The 21205-nt window shown below is 44.4% G+C and overlaps 2 protein-coding genes across 6 annotated transcripts in view; one reads left to right on the forward strand and one right to left on the reverse strand.

Annotated features, from left to right (window-relative positions):
• Positions 1 to 21205, forward strand: part of LOC137629464 (uncharacterized) — a 190343-nt gene that overhangs the window by 168138 nt on the left and 1000 nt on the right. For 4 of the 5 annotated variants that reach the window (XR_011041517.1, XR_011041515.1, XR_011041516.1 and 1 more), the window contains exon 2: positions 20088 to 20256. The exons of the other annotated variant lie outside the window; for it this stretch is intronic. The gene's annotated coding sequence lies outside the window, so the exon portion shown is untranslated. The remainder of the gene's footprint in view (positions 1 to 20087; positions 20257 to 21205) is intronic. 5 annotated transcript variants of the gene reach the window in all.
• Positions 13930 to 21205, reverse strand: part of CstF50 (cleavage stimulation factor subunit 1 Cst50) — a 66037-nt gene continuing 58761 nt past the window's right edge. The window contains exons 6-7 of the mRNA XM_068360771.1: positions 20531 to 20662; positions 13930 to 14488 (exon numbers count right to left, since the gene is read on the reverse strand). Of these exons, the coding sequence (XP_068216872.1) occupies positions 14379 to 14488; positions 20531 to 20662 (242 nt within the window). The 3' untranslated portion in view covers positions 13930 to 14378. The remainder of the gene's footprint in view (positions 14489 to 20530; positions 20663 to 21205) is intronic.

Here is a 21205-nt window from a genome sequence, read left to right on the forward strand (position 1 = left end):
CTTTTCTTTCAACCACGTCGGCCTAAGTTATCGGCTACGACAACTGGGACAAGGTGTCCAATTGCAGTTTCCTCCTGTCAGGAACAGATGGCACGGGAGACTCCCCCGGGGGGGCATAGTCCTAAAAGGAGTTCACGAACTCTAGGATTGCAGGTTTTTTCGCTGGGAGGATGCTTAAGGTTACTCATCCGAATGACAGCTTCCCGATGCCCATTCCCGCACAATCTCTGTGAGTAGCCAAGGATATCGCGCCTGCCGTCTCTGTCAGCGAATTCAGTGTCTCTGAACCTCTATGCCATAGCGTCAGCAGAGTTGCCCAGTTGGGCAGAATGATTCATACCTTAGGCGAAGGTCTTCCTTAGGATCATCGACGGCTTCACCCCCGGCCTCCTCAGTCGATCCTTTCTTGTAAGGAAGGATCTGAGAGGGGATGTCCATAGTCGACCTCTCAGCCCTGATCAAGTTTGTCGAACAAACTTCGGCCAGCGTAGACCAGCAGAATCGATCAGACTGGTAACGAGGCGACAGGACTCCTTAAACCCTGGATCGGAAGGACGGGTACTTTCAGTTTCCATTCCATCCATCTTCCAGGGTGCTCGTCGAATTCAGCCTAGACTGCAAGTATTCCTGCTTATGATGCAGTGTGGCTATCCCGCCGTGGCATAGCAGGTTTGTTTCCCCAGAGAACTCTCCCTGCCTTCCCCTTGGCCGCTCAGGTGCAGGCTTCTGCCTCCTCTGCTGTTTGGAGGGCAGGTCAACTCCGGTAGGCTCGGGTTTCGACCTTCTTCAGCGCCGGGACAAGCTTCCGGATGCTTACCATGAGTGTGGGCTCATGGTATTTTGCTTGGAGCCTTCTCTTCCTCTGCCTCAACATCTGGAGTATCTGGCCATGATATTGAGTCAACCGCCTTACCCCATTGGAAACCCCGCTTCTCGTCCGTCCAGCGAGGTTAAGCAACGTCGGTACTTGGATGGGTGACCACCTGGGGACGCCAGATTCTGTTACCACATCCTCCGAGCCTTCCTTTCGGTTGACTGTGGCAAGACTGAGGAGAGTCGCAGTACCTGTTCTCAGTCAAGCAGAGCTTTCAGCCCTACCTTGGAACGTTTCCTAGTTCTTTCCTCATTGACCCGTCTATAGTCCGAACGGTCGCCTCAGGATAAGTTCCAGGTGGGGCGATCCAAGTTCCGGTGGCTTCAGGCAATGTTTAACCGGACTCCCTGGCCCTATGGGACCAGCGGAACTATTAGACCTGCAATGGGTGTTGACCTATGGAGCCTCTTGATGGTATTGGATATTCTCGTCCTTTCCCCACATTCTTGATGCGGTTCTCGGACTCGTCAAAGGAAAGGGGGGGGGGGGGGCATGTTCCGGTCCAGGCCTATGGTCAAGACCTGAAGGATACCTCTCCATCATTCAGGCAGGCTTAGGGGCCTTAGTCTGGCTCCTCTTCAGATCCTACAGCTCCTGCCAAGTCGCCCCGTTGCGCGTCGACTTCATACTAACCAGCAGGGGACGCATTTTCACACCTTCACATCTTGCAGTAGAGATACCGGGATGATTGAGATTCTCTCAATACCACCATCGGCTCTCTCATTCCAGGCAGGGGAATGTTTCTCTCAGACTATCCGAGCAGAGCCTCATAGAGAGAGTGTACCTAGGGGTCTTTGACCTTGGGTAACCAGCAAGTGCTGGTCTGGGGGACCTGATCGCGACAGCTTGGAACCTCAAGCTTCCGCTAGTCTTCCCCCCAGTCTCAGACCCCGAGACTCTGGCAAGATGCATTCCGGTGATGGTGGGACAACTTCAACGCCTGCGTCTTCCCTTCTTTTTGTCTGCGGACAATGGGTCTCAACAAGACCAGGTTGTCTGTCAACCTTTCAATGGGAGAGCTCCACTGGGACTATGCGCAGAACGGTTTCTGGACCCTCTGCTTCCCCTGACGGAACTCCCGGGAGAGCTTCTCCCACGGCGCAGACTACTCAAGCAACCACACTGCGACATCTCTCCCGAACCGGGGCGTCGCTTCGGCTTCATGCCTGGAGACACTACGCTTCCTCCTCTAGAAGAGACAACCCGCTACAGTCGCGGTACGGAGGTCGCGTCATCTGCGATAGTCATCCACAGGGGTCTCCCAGGCAAAGTGAAGAGTCTAAGGTGGTTGGTGCCGTGGGAGATATACCTCTTCCCTTGAGGCCTCTTCTCCAGCAATAACGGTCTTATTGCCTTTCGGCGGGAGGAAACTCCTTTCCGCTCTCGGCAATGAAGCCTGTCGCTCAGCCTTTCCCTGACCTTCAGGCTTAAAGGAATAACTTTTTCCTGCCCGCTGGATCTATCCTCGCTCATGCGAAGCTACGATCGTCCCTGCCCTAGTCGGAGGAAGACCTCCAACTTGGAGCATGGCTCGGACTTTTAGTCCTTTAAGAGATCTTCTCAAGACCCTTTTACGACAGGCCTCGAATTGTATTCCGCCTTGGGTCTTCTGCTCACTCTGGCCACGGCCAGTGTGTAAGCAATCTTCTTGGTCTCTTACTACTCCCCCCTTTCTAAGGAAGAGGGGAAGGCAACATTCAGGCTCGCTCCTGAGTTGTTGGCTAGACTCAGAATCTGAGAGTCCCGGCCCTTCGGTCCGATTCATTCAAGATTTCGAGTCTCCATTCTGTGTCTGATGTCCCAAGACCTTCTCTTTCTTGCCAGTAAGGAATCGAGAGGTTAGCGCTGGGAACAGCTGCAGTTTGTCCTCAGTTGCAGCCGATTTGGGAACACAAGGAGGACATGGGGGGAGAGTCACCAATATACCTCTTCAGCCCGGACTCAAGGACATTCATCTCGACCTGTCTTCAGACCCTCCCCCGTCACGTCGCCCTACAGCACGATGTTGGATACATCGCAACGTCCCTCGCCTTCGAGTAATACTACTCTGTGACGCAGGTGCTACAAGCTGGAGTCTGGAAGCGTCTGATGACCTTCGCAGCCCGCTTCCTGCAGGGCGTGACCCACAGGAGTCTCGATACGTTTTCTATCGCTCTGTGGTGGCTACACAACAGCTGGTCTAACCTCAGGCTCCTTTTTGGACAGGTAGCAGAAGGTTGAGGGCATTGTTATCAGGTTTTAGTCTGCATGAACGAAAGAAGTATGTCTGGCCCTTACTTCTTTCTTCATCATCCCCTCTACGGGGAAGCAGCATCCTGGTCTCTGCAAAGCTGACCTCGAACCTCTGCAGGTAAACCATGCTTCCTTGTGTTCCGAGTATTGAGTCAATACTGTCGCGTCCCCCATACCCTGACGAGGTGGTATTGGGAACGTCCTAACCCAGAGTTCCTTCTGGAACTCCGGTCAACTGCCTAGGACGGGTCACACTTCTTCCTTCACACACAAGCTTACATAGGCCACATGGTTCCTTGCGGAGCAAGGAACTTTTGAGGTGCAGGGACTCCTTTTCTCGAGTGCGACTCACTCGGATTCTGAGTCCCCGGGTAAAGCCAAAGCCAGTATGGCTGGGGACTTTCCACCCTTCCTAAGGGATAAGTCACTCTTTGTAAATAGCGTGGTTTGTATTTCGGTTACGGAACAAATGACAAATTCGAAGATAATTTGTATTTTTCCTAACCATACAAACCTTAGCTATTTACACATATTTGCCTGCCAGCCCTGTCCCCCAAGACAAGTCCTACCTCTAAGTGAAAGTGAGTATTCACCTGTGTGTGAGGGGGAGAAGGGGTAGCTAGCTACCACTCCCCTACCCCCCCGCTAACTAGCGCGGGGGTAATACACCCTCGTTAAATTCTAATGGCTCGCCATTTCAGCTACGCTAAAAGTAATACCCCCCCCCTTTGTAAATAGCTAGGGTTGTATGGTTAGGAAAAATACAAATTATCTTCGAATTTGTCATGTTAAATAAAAAACTGGCAATGGGAAGACCTCATCCAAGATATCTTCCAGAAAATAGTACAAAGATTTCTTCTCCATTTTGCAATGGAATTGTCAGGGTTTAAGGGCCAAATATGAAGAACTTGAGCTCCTGATTTATGGGCACTCCCCTATAGTTGTATGTCTACAGGAGAGCAAGCTTGATGCTAATACTCCATGTTCTTGAGAGTATGTTAGGTTGGGAACACCATATGATCAACAAACAGGGAGCCATGGTGGAAGTCTTGCATACATTCGCCGAGATGTTCTGCAAATATCTTTACTTATTTGTACCCCTCTGCAGGCAGTGATTGTACAAATTCATGTAGGGAGAAAATACTCAATTTGCTCTTTTTATTTGCCTCCTAATGACATCATGTATAAGGATTTAGTAGAGGTGATTCAACAACTCCCTCAACCTTTTCTCTTGTTGGGGATTTTAATAGTAGACATCCTTTATGGGGCGATGTTTTTGCAAACACAAGGGGTAACATTATATCATCAATTGTTGAAAATGAAAATGTTGGACTACTTGGTACAGGAGAGCCCACGCACTTCCATGTTCAGACAGGTACCTTGTTGTGCATTGACCCATCAATCACAAACTCAAATTGCCTTCTCGATTTTGATTGTAGGACATTAGATGATTGGCATACTAGCGATCATGCACCAATCATTATAAACACCAACAGATGTCCAGCTTTACAGAGATATCCACGATGGAATCTTGATAAGGCAGACTGGGATAGATTTCATGAGCTAAGCAAAATTGAAGGGAATGCAGATGGAACATTCCATACAGCAGGAGTCAATTCAATACCCAAAACGACAGGGATATTGAAACGACGACCAATCCCCTGGTGGTCTTTAGAACTAATTGCCCCGCACAGAGCCATAAATAAGTCTTTAACTCAATTGCGCAGACGCCGTACGGAGGAGAATTTGATTGTATACAAGAAATGTAGAGCACAGTTCCGTCGCGCCATGAAAGAAGCTGGGCGCCAATCTTGGGTGTCTTTAGTTTCCTCCATTAACAGTAGAACATCACCATCCTCTGTGAGGAGGAAAGTACAAAAAGATAGCAGATAAATTCACCCCAGTATATGACAAGAGCAACTGAGGTTAGCAGTGCCCTGACTGATAATTTTTCAAATGTATCATGCATGTGTGAAGCAGCTCCTGGTCACCAGTATAGGAGTATTGAAGAAAAGAAAATTTTTAATTTTGCAACAGGAAGGGAAGAATCATACAATTGTCCTTTTAGAGAAAGAGAATTTGATTCCGCACTTGCTACATGTAATATACAGCCCCTGGACCTAATGGAATTCCATATGCAATGATTAATCATGTACCTCTTAATACCAAGTTGTTTATTATAAGCATTATTAACAGAATATGGCATAATCATAATTATCCAAGTGTTTGGGAACTAGCCATTATTTCAGCCTCTTTAAAACCCGGTAAGGATAAGTTTTTAGCTGCAAACCATCGACCAATTGTATTATCTTGTTTATGTAAGATCATGGAGAAGATGGTCAATGCAAGACTGATAATGGTACCTAGAAAAGAAGGGTGTTTAATCACCTATCCAGTGCTTTTAGAAAAATGCACTCGACAACTGTGTTGATTCGACTTGAGCCCTCTATTTGTGAAGCCTTTGCTTCCAAACAGTACCATGTAACAGTCTTTTTTTTATTTTGAAAAAGCATATGATACTGCATGGAGATATGGTATACTTAAAACCATCCATGATTTGGGATTACGAGAAGAGCTACCATTTTTCATTCAATCATTTATTTCACATAGATTTTTTCAAGTGAAAGGGGGGGGGGCACTATCGGAGAGAAAATGTCAGGAAGAAGGAGATCCCTAGGGTAGTGTGTTAAGTGTAACCCTAATTGCACTAGCAATTTATGGGATATCCTCTGTCATTCCCTAAGATATTCTCTCAACAATATTTGTAGATGATCTCTCCATATCATTTGCTGGAGCTAGAATGTCAATGGTTGAGAGAAGACTACAACTCGCACTTGACAAAATTATTCAATGGACTGATATGAATGGGTTTAAGTTTTCAACAAGCAAAACTACTGTTGTCCATTTCTACCATATTCGGGGAGTACATCCAGACCCTAATCTATACATCAAAGGTCAACGGATTCCATGTGCAAGTGAAGCTAGGTTTTTAGGCTTGATATTTGATTGTAGGTTGACATGGGTTCCTCACTTAAAATCATTAAAAGCAAAATGTATCGATGTTTTGAATCTTTTAAAAGTTTTATCCCATACATCAGAGGGGGCAGACCGCAAAACTGTTTAAAGTTATACAAGGCTTTAATTTTTTCAAAAATTAGTTATGGGTGTGAGATAGACTCCTCAGCCTCCCCAAGTCGACTATAGATTTTGAATTCTATACACCATACTGATATAAGATTGGCAACCAGAGCATTTAGAACTTCGTCTATTTCAAGCCTCCTTTTTGACGCTGGAGAATTATCGTGAGACCTTTACCGAAAGCCTTCTGTTATTCAGTATTGGTTAAGGTTGCAAAGGCTTCCTAATTCTTTAGCCTGTCAGACTGCAAGTCTTGTAAAGCACTCAACATACTTTCAGATGCACCCAAAATCTCAACCTTATGGTTTTTAGGTGAAACAATTGATAGGCAGTATTGATACATTTAGGACTAAGGTGGTTCCATGTAAGGTATCATCAACATTTCCATAGAAATTACCAGAGGTTTCTTTTTGTAAATATTTTGTTGGAGTCAAAAAGAATATGACTGACTTAGAAGCCAGGTCTCTTTTTTAAGGAATCGACTTCTATATATACTGATGGCTCCAAATCAGATGCTGGCGTTGGATATCAAGTACAGTATATAGTAGTCCTTTTAATTGTAGAGGTGCACTTCCTCCCTCAGTATTTACTGCCAAACTACTGTACAGTACTGTATATGGAATACTAACCACTATCGAGAAAATAGCGTTACAAGACAATGGCAAATTTACCATTTTTAGTGATGCAAGAAGTGTACTATAAGCTTTAGAGGTTTTTAATTCCAATAATCCTTTAGTTTTAAAGATTTTAGAGTGGCTTTTAATTATTGGTATGAAAGGTATTACAGTTAGATTTTGCTGGGTTCTGGCACACGTAGGTGTGTCTTGAAATGAGAAGGCGTATTCACTTGCAAAAAGAGTGTTGCAGCTGAGTTGCTACCAAGAAGGTATCCCATTCCCAGTAATGATTTTTACCCACAAGTAAGAATTTTATTTATAATAATTGGCAACAGCATTGGGATAGGTTACTTGAAAATGAAATGAGAGAAATAAGTAATGTTATATCCTCTTGGAGGTATAACGGGATGCCACGAATTTGGGAGAATACCCTTTGTCGTCTCCAGATTGGTCACACTCAGATGACACGAGTCTTTGCTGGCTGGCCAACATCAAACGTATTGCGACAACTGTTCGAACATTGTTAACTGAATGCCCCACATCTAGTAGTTAGAGAAATAGATATCTGTTTGAGGCTCGAGGTGAGGATGGCAGGTTCATCCTTGCCAAGATTCTTGGACATGATGTGTCCTACCATGCTAGTGTATTTTTAGCTTTATTTCAGAAGCAGGTCTTTTGAAAGATATTTAATTTTTAAAATGACATCTTTGCTCTTATGGTTTTAGCTGAATATTTATTTATTTAAAATAAACGATATCGGCGTCAATGACCTTAGATCTCAGGATGCCAGAAAACCTCAAATCAGTAAATCAATCAATCAGTCTCGTCAGTGAAAGGTTATCACTCAGCTTTAAGCCTTGCCTTTAGGCTGAAGGAAGTTGACATTTCCTCTTCATTGGAGCTTTCTTTACTCATACGGAGTTATGAGATCACTTGCCTCCAGTCAGAAATTAGTCCTCCTCCTTGGAACGTGGTTCGTGTCTTGAGATCCTTAAAAGGACCCTCCTATGAACCATTACGCCATGCAACTAACCGAAACCTCACTTTGAAGATGCGTTCCTGCTTTCTTTACCCTCGGCAAAGAGAGTCGGTGAACTACATGGTCTCTCGTATGATATCACCCATTCAAGGGGATGGGAAGAAGTGACATTTGACTTTGTCCTAAGACTTGAAATATGGGGGTACTGGACCATAGATAGGGGACCTTTCAGATTGAAATATGGGGGTACTGGACCATAGATAGGGGACCTTTCAGATTGCGAGTCTTTGTTTTGTAACTAATGACCCAGATCAGTTGTTTCTATGCCCAGTGAGGAGTTTGAGATACTATCTTAAATGCACTGCAGCAACACGGCCCCGACTAGCACCTCTGTTTGTTAGGTCAAGGAGAGTAAAGAGGAGGATCACCAAGAGCATTGTTTCCTCCTGGATCTGCCAAGTAATCGAAAGAGCCTTGGCTCGCCGACCTAGGGCCCATGATGTCAGTGGATTCAGCACTTCCTTGGCATTCAAATGCAACTTTTCCGTGTTGCAAGTACCAAGCGGGCGTGAGGAAGAGACAGACCACCTTCACAGCTCACTATTTAAAAGACGTGACCCACAAGAGACTCGATACGTTCACTATCGGCCCTGTGGTGGCTGCTCAACAAGTGGTTTAAGAATACCTCAGGCTCCTTGATGGACAAGTAGCAGTTGGTCGAGTCCATTGGTTACCCGGGTTGAGACTGGGATGAATGAGAGAATCTCTGGGTTTCCTTTCTTCATCTTCCCCTCCCTTGGGGTACAGCACCATGGGTCCCTCTGCAAGCTGACTTCAATCTCTGCAGGTAATTATCACTTCCCTTGTGTAGCCTAGTATGAGTCATAAATTTATATGCAGTCCATGCCCTCACTGCTTTCTAAAAGGTAAGCAATGGGATACGTTTTGTTTTCCTATATAAACAAAGATGATGTTCATACTAGACAACAAACTCTATTACACTGTATGTCACAGGCTGCTATTATACTCGCTTTGTATATTTTAGCGAGGTCTCAGTTTTCCCTAGACCACAGTCATATACTGTACTGGATAAAACTGGGTCAATGTCCATGCCAGAACTAGGACTACCACTCACCTGAGAGTGAGCCATTCAGATAAATAACGGAGGGTTTGTTAGTATGGGAACAAATGACAAATTCGGAGATAATTTGTATTTTCCCTAATTATTAAAACCTGGAGTTATTTATATAAATTAGCCCGCCATCACCTGTCCCCCAAAAGTCCTGCCTGCAATCAAAAGGGACGTCTCTCACTGCTGTGAGAGTATAGAGGCGACTGGGTACCCTCCAGCCTACCTGGTCAAGCAGTTAGGCAGAGTTGCCGCCTTGCAATTAAAGTCTAATGGCTACCTTTGAGCTCCGCCAAAAGATAATCCAAATAAATAACTCCTGGTTTGTATTAGTTAGGGCAAAATACAAATTATCTCTGAATGTCATAGCTTCTGAAAGATATTTAACTTTTAAAATGACATCTTAGCTTTTATGGTGTTAATTGAATATTCTTTTATTTTTTATTTACAATAAACTATTTCGGTGTCAATGACCTTAGATGTCAGGATGCCAGAAATCCACAAATCAATCAATTTAGTTATTCCAGCACTATATACAAACCTTACTCTCCTTACGTAGGAGTAATATTTTGACAACTGCTGAAATCATCCGTTAAAACTTTTGGGAGATGTAACCACCCTCCTCTAGTTAGCGGAGGGCGGAAGCAGGAAATCGACCAACCATCCCACTCACAGCAGCGCTAGTAAACATCTATCATTTTATATGTTGGCTCCGTAGAGTTTCCATGTAATCATGCTCTCCAATCAAAACCTTTTAACTTAGATTTTAAAAATTCCTTTTTCTTTTCAGAATGGTGACTCAGACTTCCCTTAGGTGTGGACTCTCTTCCCTAATAAGGATTTGTTTCAGAGTTGTGGTAGGCTGGTTCCCTTCGGGGTTTCCAGTTGGGGCATCCCTTCATGGTGAACCCAGAAACTGGCTTCAGTTAAGTTTCACAGAAACCTCTCGATACAGACCTTTAACTTGAACAAAGCTTGTCGATGGGAAGCAGAGAGCGCTGCCCGGAAGTCCGCCTCCAGGTGATGGACAACTTCCCCTTCCGAGGTCGAGTTAACCTCGACTAGGTGGTGGACAACTTACCCTTCTGTGGGAGTTACCCTCCACCAGCCACTGTACAGCAATCTTCCCATTTGCAGGGAGAATTACTGACAAGTGTCATCAGGGTTTGGTAGCCTTTCCCACCCGAGGAAGAGACTGCTTTCGCCTGAGTGTTTTCCCCCTTTGGGGTTTCCTCCAACAGTCATTGGATTTTTCCATGCCCTGCTCTTGCTCTTCGAAGCTTGGCGACAGAGGAGTTTGATGACTGCTTGCCTTTCTTACTCATTGCCGCCCTACCCTCAGTATACAGAACGAGTCTCATGAGCAATTTCCCTTTGGGGTCTTTGCTACAAATGGTGATGCCTACCGACTGCTTGAGGTCTCGTAAGTTTTAACTCTTCAGGGTTATTGCTGACATCGTGTCTTTTGGCACAACAAAGCTCTTTGAGGTTTGTGAGGCCCTGTGCCACATGGTTTCTACCTCTTACAAGGTTGAAACTACTCGGAAGCTATAACTCTTCAGGGTTATTACCTACATTGTGCCTCGTCGGGCTTTGTGAAGCCAGGCCCTTAAGTACCTGCGTCTTATGGTTTCTACCTCTTACGAGGGAGAAACTGCTGTCCTTCAAATCCAGCAGTCTTTTTCGTTCTCTTCCGAGGGGATGACGTAGGGCTACTCACCAACCCAATGTGGTGGGTAAGATGAGTATGAGTACTTTGCAAAGACCTTAGTTTTGCAGAGAAGTCATGCACAGTGTTGCGCATCAATCCACAGAGCTCTAGCAAAGTAGGTGGTTGAGGTCTGCCAACAACTCAGGTTATTTACTTTAGTACCCATTGTGAGTTTGCGAGACCCGACTTGCCAGCGCGCAGAGCTTCAACTTACTGTTTGTAGGGAAGTAGTGTGCACTGACTCACATTACCTGTACCCATCCTTACAGGTAAGAGTCGACTCTCCTCACCAGCATTCGCTGGCGCTTGCAAGCAAGCCTGAACAAACCTGCCTAGTGTTTATGTTCTGGGCCAACAAACTCTTACATGCGAAGCTACGTTTCTTCCTCGGAAACTCCTATCCTTGAGGAGGTTTACTGTACACAACTACTGATGTTCGCTAACACTATAAGGCTGAAACAATCTAATTTGGCTGTGTATGCCCACTTGCCAAGACAAAATCTCAGGGTTACTGTATTGCTGCAAATACAGTTTACTGTACTGCCTATCGCTTGCGACATCCACATAGCATCATTGTGCCTCCAGGGTACAACGTCTCGCTAGACGCCGAGTTTTGTGAATCGTAATTATTAGGGATTACTTTTGGGGCTTGTTATCTTTATGGAATAGAGAACTCTTTAGAGCACTCACACAATAGGCTAGTGACACACACCCTTGCAAGGTTATTTTTTGCAAGCCTCTATTTCCAAAGGGATAGTGACAGCTTCTGCTTTTAGTCACAAACGATAGCAACAATATACTGTACTGTATTCACTTAAAGGGATGCTTGTCCCACCCACAAGATGGGCAGGTAAACATTTAATATCGACGTAGGTTTGATTGCTGTGATAACTGCATGTTCTTTTTATGGGTGCACACATCCTCAAAAGCATTTTAACAATGATATACCAAGTCGAAAACCAACTTCTTTGGGCAATAATGTTGCGATTCATCGCACATACATTATTCCCGTAAGTGAGCTCAGGCTTGTTTTTCGAATTTACCCAAAGGCAAAGAAGTTACATTTGCTATCACGTCTTCTGTTTGGGTGGGAGTACTAGGTTAGACAACTTCTCTGGTAACTGCAATGGACCCTGGAAAGCCCCCAATGGGGTAAAAATATCCTTTAGCTCTGATAGGGTCAGAGGTGGTAACTCTAAGAAACTGATGGCTTTAAGAGAATTCTCCGGGCTGAAAACCGATTGTTAAGTCGGTTTAGCGCCTTTTCCGTCAGATCCGGGTCATAGTTGAGTTTAGGATTCTGTGCTTGCAACTGAAACCTGTCTTCCAGATTGTTTTCAATGACAATATTTCTTGAAGGTAGACTTTATCCTGTTTTTTAGGCAAAGGATGAGGGCATCAATCCCTTTATCCCGGTTAACAGCAGAACCCTGATTGCCTCAAACGTCCTCCCTTTCTTCATTTGTAAGAACATTATGTTGAGATAAGGGGACGGAGGCAGATCTGGTGCATCCACTTTTTTGTTCCTCTTGTCCCACTTTGGGATGTACTCCCCCCCCCCCCCCCAACTCTTGTATTATAAGCAAAGAGCTTATTACCTAAAAGGCCAATGTTTCGTCTAAGTCGCGGGACTCTGCGACTTTTTGCCAGATTGACTTTCAAGTCGGACTGTATTGTTGCAGGAGTGGGGTATAAGTCTCCTTCCTTACCTTCACCTTCTTTACGTGAAGGGGAATCTCCAAAAATTCAATCATTATATGCTCATCAAGCCTGTTCGTAGGGCCGTTATTTTGGCCACCATCCAAACTTTCCAGGGAGGGAACCTCGACCTTACTGCATTGCGGAGAAAAATACGCTTAATGCCAGCATATAATCTGTCTTATAGGTAATACCCTGGGATGAATACAGTAGTGGGTTTGTCTTATGTGATATGAAAAATCTTCACTAGCGGTAAGATTGATGAGTGTGATGACGTCGTCACGCGTTGAGAAGGCAGTGTTTACAGCAAGATCTAGCTGGACAATTTTCCTGCATGAATCCTGACAAGCACAGGTATGAGTGACACCTACTTGACTCCCCTACTCTAGGTAAAGAAAGGGAGAGTGCGCTAAAAGGAATACGTATTTCTGGGAAGCCTTGGGGCGTGACTGCCGGTATACGGATCTCTCAAGACTTTATAGAGGAGATCTCGGCTTAGAGGCCCCATCATCATATGACATACCTGGTTCTTGAGAACGTGTTAAAAAATTAAGGCTCTTCTCATCCCACAATGTTGTCATCTGACTTGGGGGAGGAAAGGCTTTCTCAACTCTAGGTTCCCTCTTGACCTTTGTTGTGCCCAAAGGCGCGATGTCAGCAATAACCCTGAAGAGTTAAAGCTTACGAGACTCATTGATGGGAGAGGAGATCTCAGGCAGTCGGTAGGCATCACCATTTGTCGCAAAGACCCCAAAGGGAAATTGCTCATCAGACTTGTTTTGTATCCTGAGGGTACAGCAGCGATGAGTAGGAACAGCAAGCAGTCATCCCATAAGATAAGCTAGGACCTGGTTCCTCAAGTCTTGCTGTTTGCATTCGACTTTCTTGATGAGTATCCAGCTAACTCTTAACATGTAATATTCCCGTCAGGAGGAGACTCGGTAATGAAGGCATCTCTTTCAGATTCCTGAGGCGAGCAAGAGTCGGCTCTATCACTGGAAGGGAGACCAATCGTTGCAATAATTACATGGGGATTATCTTGAACCTCCCTTGACTAGATAAGAAGAACAAGGAGGGAGTGTGTCCATGTCCACACAGGTCAAAAGGATGCCAGACACGTAGCTATCCCGTCCTGGGCAAAGACGCTAAATGCTACAATTTACAGAACACAAGTACTCACTTGTAACTCAAGTTAATGAGTAGACACAAATTATGGAAAAACACAAATCAGGAATGCTACATACCAAAAGGGTAGGCAAGGTGAATGCGAAAAGCTTGATTGTTGAAGTGAGAGAACAACCTCTTCACTTTGTGACCGGTAGGGTTGAGAGGAGACGCTGTGAGCAACCTCCCGTTTACCCAGCATGAAACATGACTCAGTCAACCAAATTTGATTGGCTGGTCGTAGAAAACACGACCAGTAGTAACCCCATTAAATGACAAAGTTTGTATCCTCGTAGATATAAAAACAAGAAAGTGAAAGAAAATAGGCAAATAGTAAAAGTAATAATCACTGGGCTCATAGTGGAATGATAGTAATGATGAACTTCAATATTTCAATGTTTTATTTTCAAATATCTGTCCCTGAAATTGTAGAGGAATAAAAATGTTATGGTAATAAACTAACAAAGGGTCTGCTTTAGTACAAATGACATCAGTAATACCTTGATAAGATTTTTCATCGAGATCAACAGACTACAGTCAAAAAGATGTAATTCATATTAAAAAAAAAAAAAAAAAAGGTTATAAAGATAAAATGTATTATTATACTAATAATCTTGTTGCACACAAATAATAATTCACAAACAGTATGTCCACTAAAAAATTTCAAAGCCCTATTAAAGTTTTTTTTCTTTATTACAGTTTTGAATTTTCAATGCACTTATGATTTACTCTTACAATGCTAATCAAATGATTTACTCTTACAATGCTAATCAAAACATAGAAGTACATGAGGAATTATTGGAAAATAAATCACTAAATGAAAATACTGAATCACACTAATGTACATTCCTACGGTACCAGAAGCGAGCACGGAAATCATCCGAACATGTAATGAAAGCAGGCGAACAAGGAGAGTGAACCATATGCCGCACCGGCCCATTATGCCCTGTAAAAAAAAATTCAAATTAGAATGTTTGTTGCTATATGACCTTTCTTTGGTTAATAACCGATCCTTCCAATAAAGATAGAACCTATTACATATGCACATAGCCAAATCTTCTCCGGTATTACATTTTATAAAGCAAAGATTAAACTAGAAAATGACATTCCATCTATATTTTCTAAAGAGGTGAAATTTTCTGACTAAAGGATACTGTAATAAAAGAAAAGAAAATCATAAAGGGAAAACAATTCTGGAATTTTGTCAAAGTTAAAGGATGGAGGATGCCAAGCATTGTTCAAGATTAAAAATATTGAATTGTGAAAGGCGCTAAAAAAATAAAGACAACTATATATTTGATTTTGGTGAAGGGAAGACAGAAATGTACAACTGACAATGTATAAGAAATGTACAACTGACAATGTACAGTATAAGAAGAAAAGTAAAAATTCACTTATGCTGATAAGAAAAATATGGAACAAAATGGAGGCCCAACTGGAAAGAGACGTAGCACCGGGTGTGATTGAACCCGTACCACCCAACACACCAGTGACCTGGCTACACAAGATGGTTCTCACAAAAACCAGATGGTACACCACGCTGCACTGTCGGCTTACAGCCCCTAAATCGACATTGCGTTCGAGAAACATATCACACCATCCCACTCATAAAGCAAGCCAGAGCAGTACCTCTTAGTGCATACAAAACGGTCACTGACGCATGGAACGGATTTCACTCCATTGATATTCGCGAAGAGGACAGACACAACAAAACTTTCCTCATGGAGCAGGGACGATTCTGCTACTGTCGCTCACCCATGGGCTTTCTCGCATCGCAGGACACGTACACACAATGATATGATGCGATTATTGCAGACGTCCCATGAAAGACAAAATTTGTCCATGACACCCTACTGTGGGACTCAAACTTACAGGAACACTGGTGGCGTGTCATAAATTACTTGGAACTCGTTGGAAAGAACAGTGGCATTATCAACCCAGCCAAGTTCCAATTCTCATCTACAGAGGTGGACTTTGCAGGATTCCCGGTTGGAGAAACGGGTGTAAAACCCTTACCAAAATACCTGAACGCAATTGCAACGTTCCCAAGACCAAAGAACATCATAGACATTCGGGCGTGGTTCGGACCAGTAAACGAAGTATCACACTATGGCAGGACAACTGACTTAATGGAACCGTTCAGCTCCCTACTCAGCCCATAAGTACGCTTCCAGTGGGGCCCGGAACTCGAGAACGTATTCCAGAGGTCGAAGGCAGCAATTATTCGCGAAATCGAGAAGGGGGTCGAGATCTTCAGCCCAGACAAAGACAAGCCAACATGCCTTAACCCAGATTGGTCAAAAGTCGGAATCGGGTACTGGCTGCGTCAGAAACACTGTACATCTGAGGCCCTCACACCAGGATGTTGACCAGATGGCTGGAAGACCACCCTAGCAGGATCGCGATTTCTCAAGGACGCAGAAAAGCGGTATGCACCAATTGAGGGGGGAAGCCCTGGCCGTGGCACGGGCACTCGAGGACAGCAGATTTTTCACCATGAGGTGCAAAGACTTGATAATAGCAACGGACTATAAGCCACTCGTGAAAAATTGTAGGGGACAAAGAACTAGACACCATCACGAATCCAAGGCTCTTCCAACTCAAGCAGCGAACACTAAGGTGGAGATACCGAATCATTCACGTGACAGGAAAAGACATACCCGCAGCAGACGCCACATCAAGGAACCCTTCACCCAATACACAGCCAAACACATCAGAGGTGATAACGGCTTTAATTGCCATTCGCTCGACACCCAACCACCAAGACGACATGGAAGCTGGTGTGATAGCAGTGGTACAATCGCCAATGGACTCAATTGGAGCTGTCACATGGGAAAAGTCAAAGGAAGTACCACTGTGGACCCCTGCCTACAAAGTATGATACCATTTATTGAAAACGGGTTTCCATCTACAAGGGACGAACTAACTGAAGAGCTACAACCATATTGGCAGTACCAGGACAGGCTGTCAACAGTGGACAGCGTCATCATGATGGATAAAAGAGTCCTGATACTATCGGCACTACGGGGTAAGATATTGAGATCCCTACACGCAGGCCACCAAGGGACCAACAAAATGCAAAACAGAGCTTAGGGTTCCATGTTTTGGCCAGGACTCACCAAGGACATCGAAATCACAAGGAACAGTTGCCAAGCATGTTGGGGGATGTCACCCTCACAACCGAGCGTCCATACACAACCATTTCAGGCCATTGCAGCGGATTTCTTCAAAATGAAAGGCACTGGCTACCTGGTCATCGTCAACAGATTCAGCGGTTGGCCCTACATCGTGACATCGGGTGCAGTGGCCAGGGGTTTCAGCAAAGCTAACCTGCACTACTTCGCTACCTTCAGAGTGTCCCAGGAGGAACTAAGCACTGACGGGGGGAACCTTAATTCTCTGCAAAGGAGACCCAGAGCCTACTACAGCACTGGGGAGTCGGACACCGTCTCATCTGCGTACCTTCCCCAGTCAAGTCCATAAAACGCCTCCTGACATCGCACACCGATCCATACGGCAGCCTAGATACTGAAGCTGAAGCAGCAGGCCTACTCCAATACAGGAACACACCAGACCATGAATCTGGCATGTCACCTTACCAGATCATATTCGAAAAAACCTCAAGGATCTGCAACCTGTGGCGCCGCGGACGCAGGTCTTCTCCAATCCAGCAGTTCACCCAATATGGCGGGACACATGGGAACGCCAAGAGGAAGCCCTGCGCTACCGATTTGCCGAGCAGGTAGACAAACTGACACCCAACACCTGGCAGCTGCTGCCTCTGAAACCAGGAGACCGGGTCCTGCTGCAGAATCAGGCAGGCAATGCCAGGGGGTGATGGGACAGAACAGGTATCATCGTGGAAACAAGACAACATAACCAATACTTAGTCAAAGTAGATGGGTCTGGCTGATCAACACTGCGCAATCGCCAATTCCTTCGCCATATACAAGGACTATCAAAGGTTGGACCACCAACTCTCGCCAGCTCTGCACAGACACATGCACCAGATAGGGAGCACATAACTCCCGTGCAGGGCAACTGTCATACACCACACGAAACACCCACACCACCAGGCACATAGCAAGAAGGGAACCCCACCGAGACACCACCCAAAGCCGAAGATTAGACACCTGTCAGGTCACCCACCTTAATCAAGTCCGTCCCCGACGCTTCAAAATGCAAGCCAACCGAGTCGGCAACCAGAGGAAAACTCTGGCCCAAATCCACTCATAACACAAAGCACAACACCCTCTCAAGGCAACACCAGACCACGCAAATGCAGGCGACCCCCAGAGTACCTGAAAGACTGTCACAGAATGAGTGGTTCTCAGAGGAAAAACTGGGGGTGGGGGGGTGAAATAATGAGTTAGGACAGGTCAAATCTGGCAGGCAAACGGGATGTACGCCACCTAAGGGTGCAAAAGGTAGACAGGGAAATAAACAGATTTGCGAGGGAAGCCACAGCTACTGGAACTGTTATACTACAATGATCTGAGGAATATTATCTTGATTTATTTGTAATTAATAGTATAAGATGGTGCATCATTATTATGAGCCCAGAGGGGGCATTAGGTTATATTTATATTGTAGGCTATATAGCAGCCAGATGAGAGTCACACATTCGGATAGGCCAATCGGGGGCACATTTTACAGTTCTTCCAATGAGTAATTTTATGCAGGTCTGGCAGTAAATATAACCACGCACCAGTGTACATACATAGATTGATATATGTGACAGCACATATCCCATATTCATGCATGTCACAGGAAGGTCATATTTATATGTATCTATATGTATGTAGCAGGATGGCCTATTACAGGTATGGTAGCCCATTTTATATTATAACCATTACAAGTGTGTAATTACATACATTTATTTTTTCAGCTTCAAACATTCGTTGCATGTACCTCAAATAAAGTCATCAAATGCACGAATGTCTTTATTGACCAAAATGGAGGGGTAGCTGAACTTTCGAAGACCTGCTCATATAGGTTACAAGAGAACTTCTAATTTGGCCTACTGTTCTTCGACAACCTCATGTAAAAAGGTTCCATGCAGCAGTGGAGTGCCTGTTTCTTCACGGTTGGAGTTTATCCAGCCCGTCCTCCGAAAGGATTTTTCAAGACAGACTGCGAATTAACTTTCTGGAAACCTCCAAGTCTTCCGCAGTGGTCTACCCAGGGAAAGAATCCATATTCTGTGTTTGGTGTTGTCAACAAAGCACTGTTCTACTTAAGGCAACTGTTCTACTGATAGCAGAATTTTTAATTTACCTGTGGGAGGAGAAACTTCTCTATCACAGGTGTGAAAGGCTATTGGTCAGCCTTAAGCCAGGTTTTTAAACTTAAGGAAATTAACCTCTCTTCTTTGTGGGAACTCTCGGCCTTGACAAAGTTTTGAACAGTCCTAATCCCCACGGGAAATCAAGCCCCTGACTTGGAGTGGGTTAAGGTTTTACAGTCCCTAAAAGTAGCACTGACAGACACCTCATGCTTACGACACCCTTCTTCCTCGCCCCTGGTGTCATTCAAGAGGGTGATTGAGCTTCATGGCCTCTATGTGATATCACACTCATTTATGCAGGAATTTCTAGCTAAAACCTACAATCCAGCTGTGAAAGATCATCAGTTTGACTCCTCTATTTTCTCAATCAAAGAGGTAACCGATGATATGGACAGTTGGCTAAAGTCCTGTAAGAGTAATTCGCTTCTACTTCATACAGACTAGTTGCTGTTGTCCTGCAACTCCCAACCTTCTTGTGAGACCATGTTGGATAAAAAAAAAAAAAATAAAAAGTTATGAAACATATCACAATATCGTTTTGGTTAAGAGAGACAATCGTGAGAGCACGTAAATCTTCAGAAGCATCTACCGGCCCCTCCCAAAGCACATGATATTCGTGGTATTACAGCAGCAACCGTGACACTCTGCAAAAACCATTCTGTAGATCAGGTACTTGAGCAGGTGTCTAAAAAAGGTAGATTACCTTTAATGTTCACTACCTTAAGGATTGCACCATTAGGTCGTAGCCGCTCAACAGTTGGTGTAGAGGACCATCTCCTGCAGGACATTCAACATTGTGTCACAGTTAACAGTTACATCCTGTTTTTGAGAGTTGAATGTTTGCCCTTCCTTCCTCTCCCTCCCTTGGGAGTGGCAATATTGATTGGACACACATGCAGGTAAATGCACCTTTATGGGTGGTGTTTTTGAAGAAGTGGTTCAGCAAATCTTTTAATCATATAATGGCCTATAGCTGTTCATGATTAAACCTTCTCGTCGGGTCGTAACCCATCTACATATACTGTATATGGATCAGGGTATGTAAGAATGCCATGTCATTTTCTCCTTTATCAGGTCCGTACACAGACATTCTGGGTTGTGGGTCAGCAAGATGCCTTTTTCTCTTCAGGGGACTTCCTCCCACAGGAGGAAGACTTCCCAACTAAATGACTCGGTTTGTATCCACAGAGTAATAAATTACAAGTGTATTTTTTATAGCTATAGGTACCCCAAGTCATCCAATTTTTAATTCCCGCAGAATCTATCTCGTCTCATCAGAATTAGAGCGAGTGATCAGCAACAAGCAACAACATACCATCCTATATGGTACGAGGGAGGGTGAGGCAGCCATACCAGGCTGTCAGAGACTATAATTCTTCAACTAGACTTCACTGACTTTGCCCAGAAGTAACCCAATTAAATGAAAGGTTTGTAGCTAAGAAAAATACAAATTGATTAAAATATTTAGAGTACTTTTCATTTTAAGATTGATGAGATATAGTAATGAACAGTACTTCAAAGAACCTTTTGTATCACTTACAGTTTACCACATAAAGAATGCCTATAATAAGAGATTTTATACAGTCAAGATAAGGACCTACACTATGTAAGGTTTCAAGAAAAAATTAGACTAGAAGAAAAAGAATGAAAAATTTCATAAGATCTAAAAATATTTTCCAAATGAAATGATGTTTTACTCACCTAAAGATAACAAGTTTTTTCGCTGAGCATTACGAGCATCCCAAGCACAAAGAGATGTAGTAGCCTCATCAGGGAACATTACAAAGTCTTCTGTGTGATTGAACATCGCATGAGCACTATGTTCTTGTCGACCTGGCAAAAGATTAGAAGTGTTTCAAGTAACATACATATACATATACCAAAGGCACTTCCCCCAATTTTAGGGGGTAGCCGACATCAACAAGAAACAAAACAAAAAAGGGGACCTCTACTCTCTACGTTCCTCCAGCCTAACCAGGGACTCAGCCGAGTTCAGCTGGTACTGCTAGGGTGCCACAGCCCAACCTCCCACATTTCCACCACAGATGAAGCTTCATACTGCTGCTACCTCCGCGGTCATCTAAGGCACCGGAGGAAGCAGCAGGGCCTACCGGAACTGCGTCACAATCGCTCGCCATTCATTTCTGTTTCTAGCACGCTCTCTTGCCTCTCTCACATCTATCCTCCTATCACCCAGAGCTTTCTTCACACCATCCATCCACCCAAACCTTGGCCTTCCTCTTGTACTTCTCCCATCAACTCTTGCATTCATCACCTTCTTTAGCAGACAGCCATTTTCCATTCTCTCAACATGGCCAAACCACCTCAACACATTCATATCCACTCTAGCCGCTAACTCATTTCTTACACCCGTTC

This window comes from Palaemon carinicauda, chromosome 37 (genome assembly GCF_036898095.1).
Source record: "Palaemon carinicauda isolate YSFRI2023 chromosome 37, ASM3689809v2, whole genome shotgun sequence".
Lineage (NCBI taxonomy): Eukaryota > Metazoa > Arthropoda > Malacostraca > Decapoda > Palaemonidae > Palaemon > Palaemon carinicauda.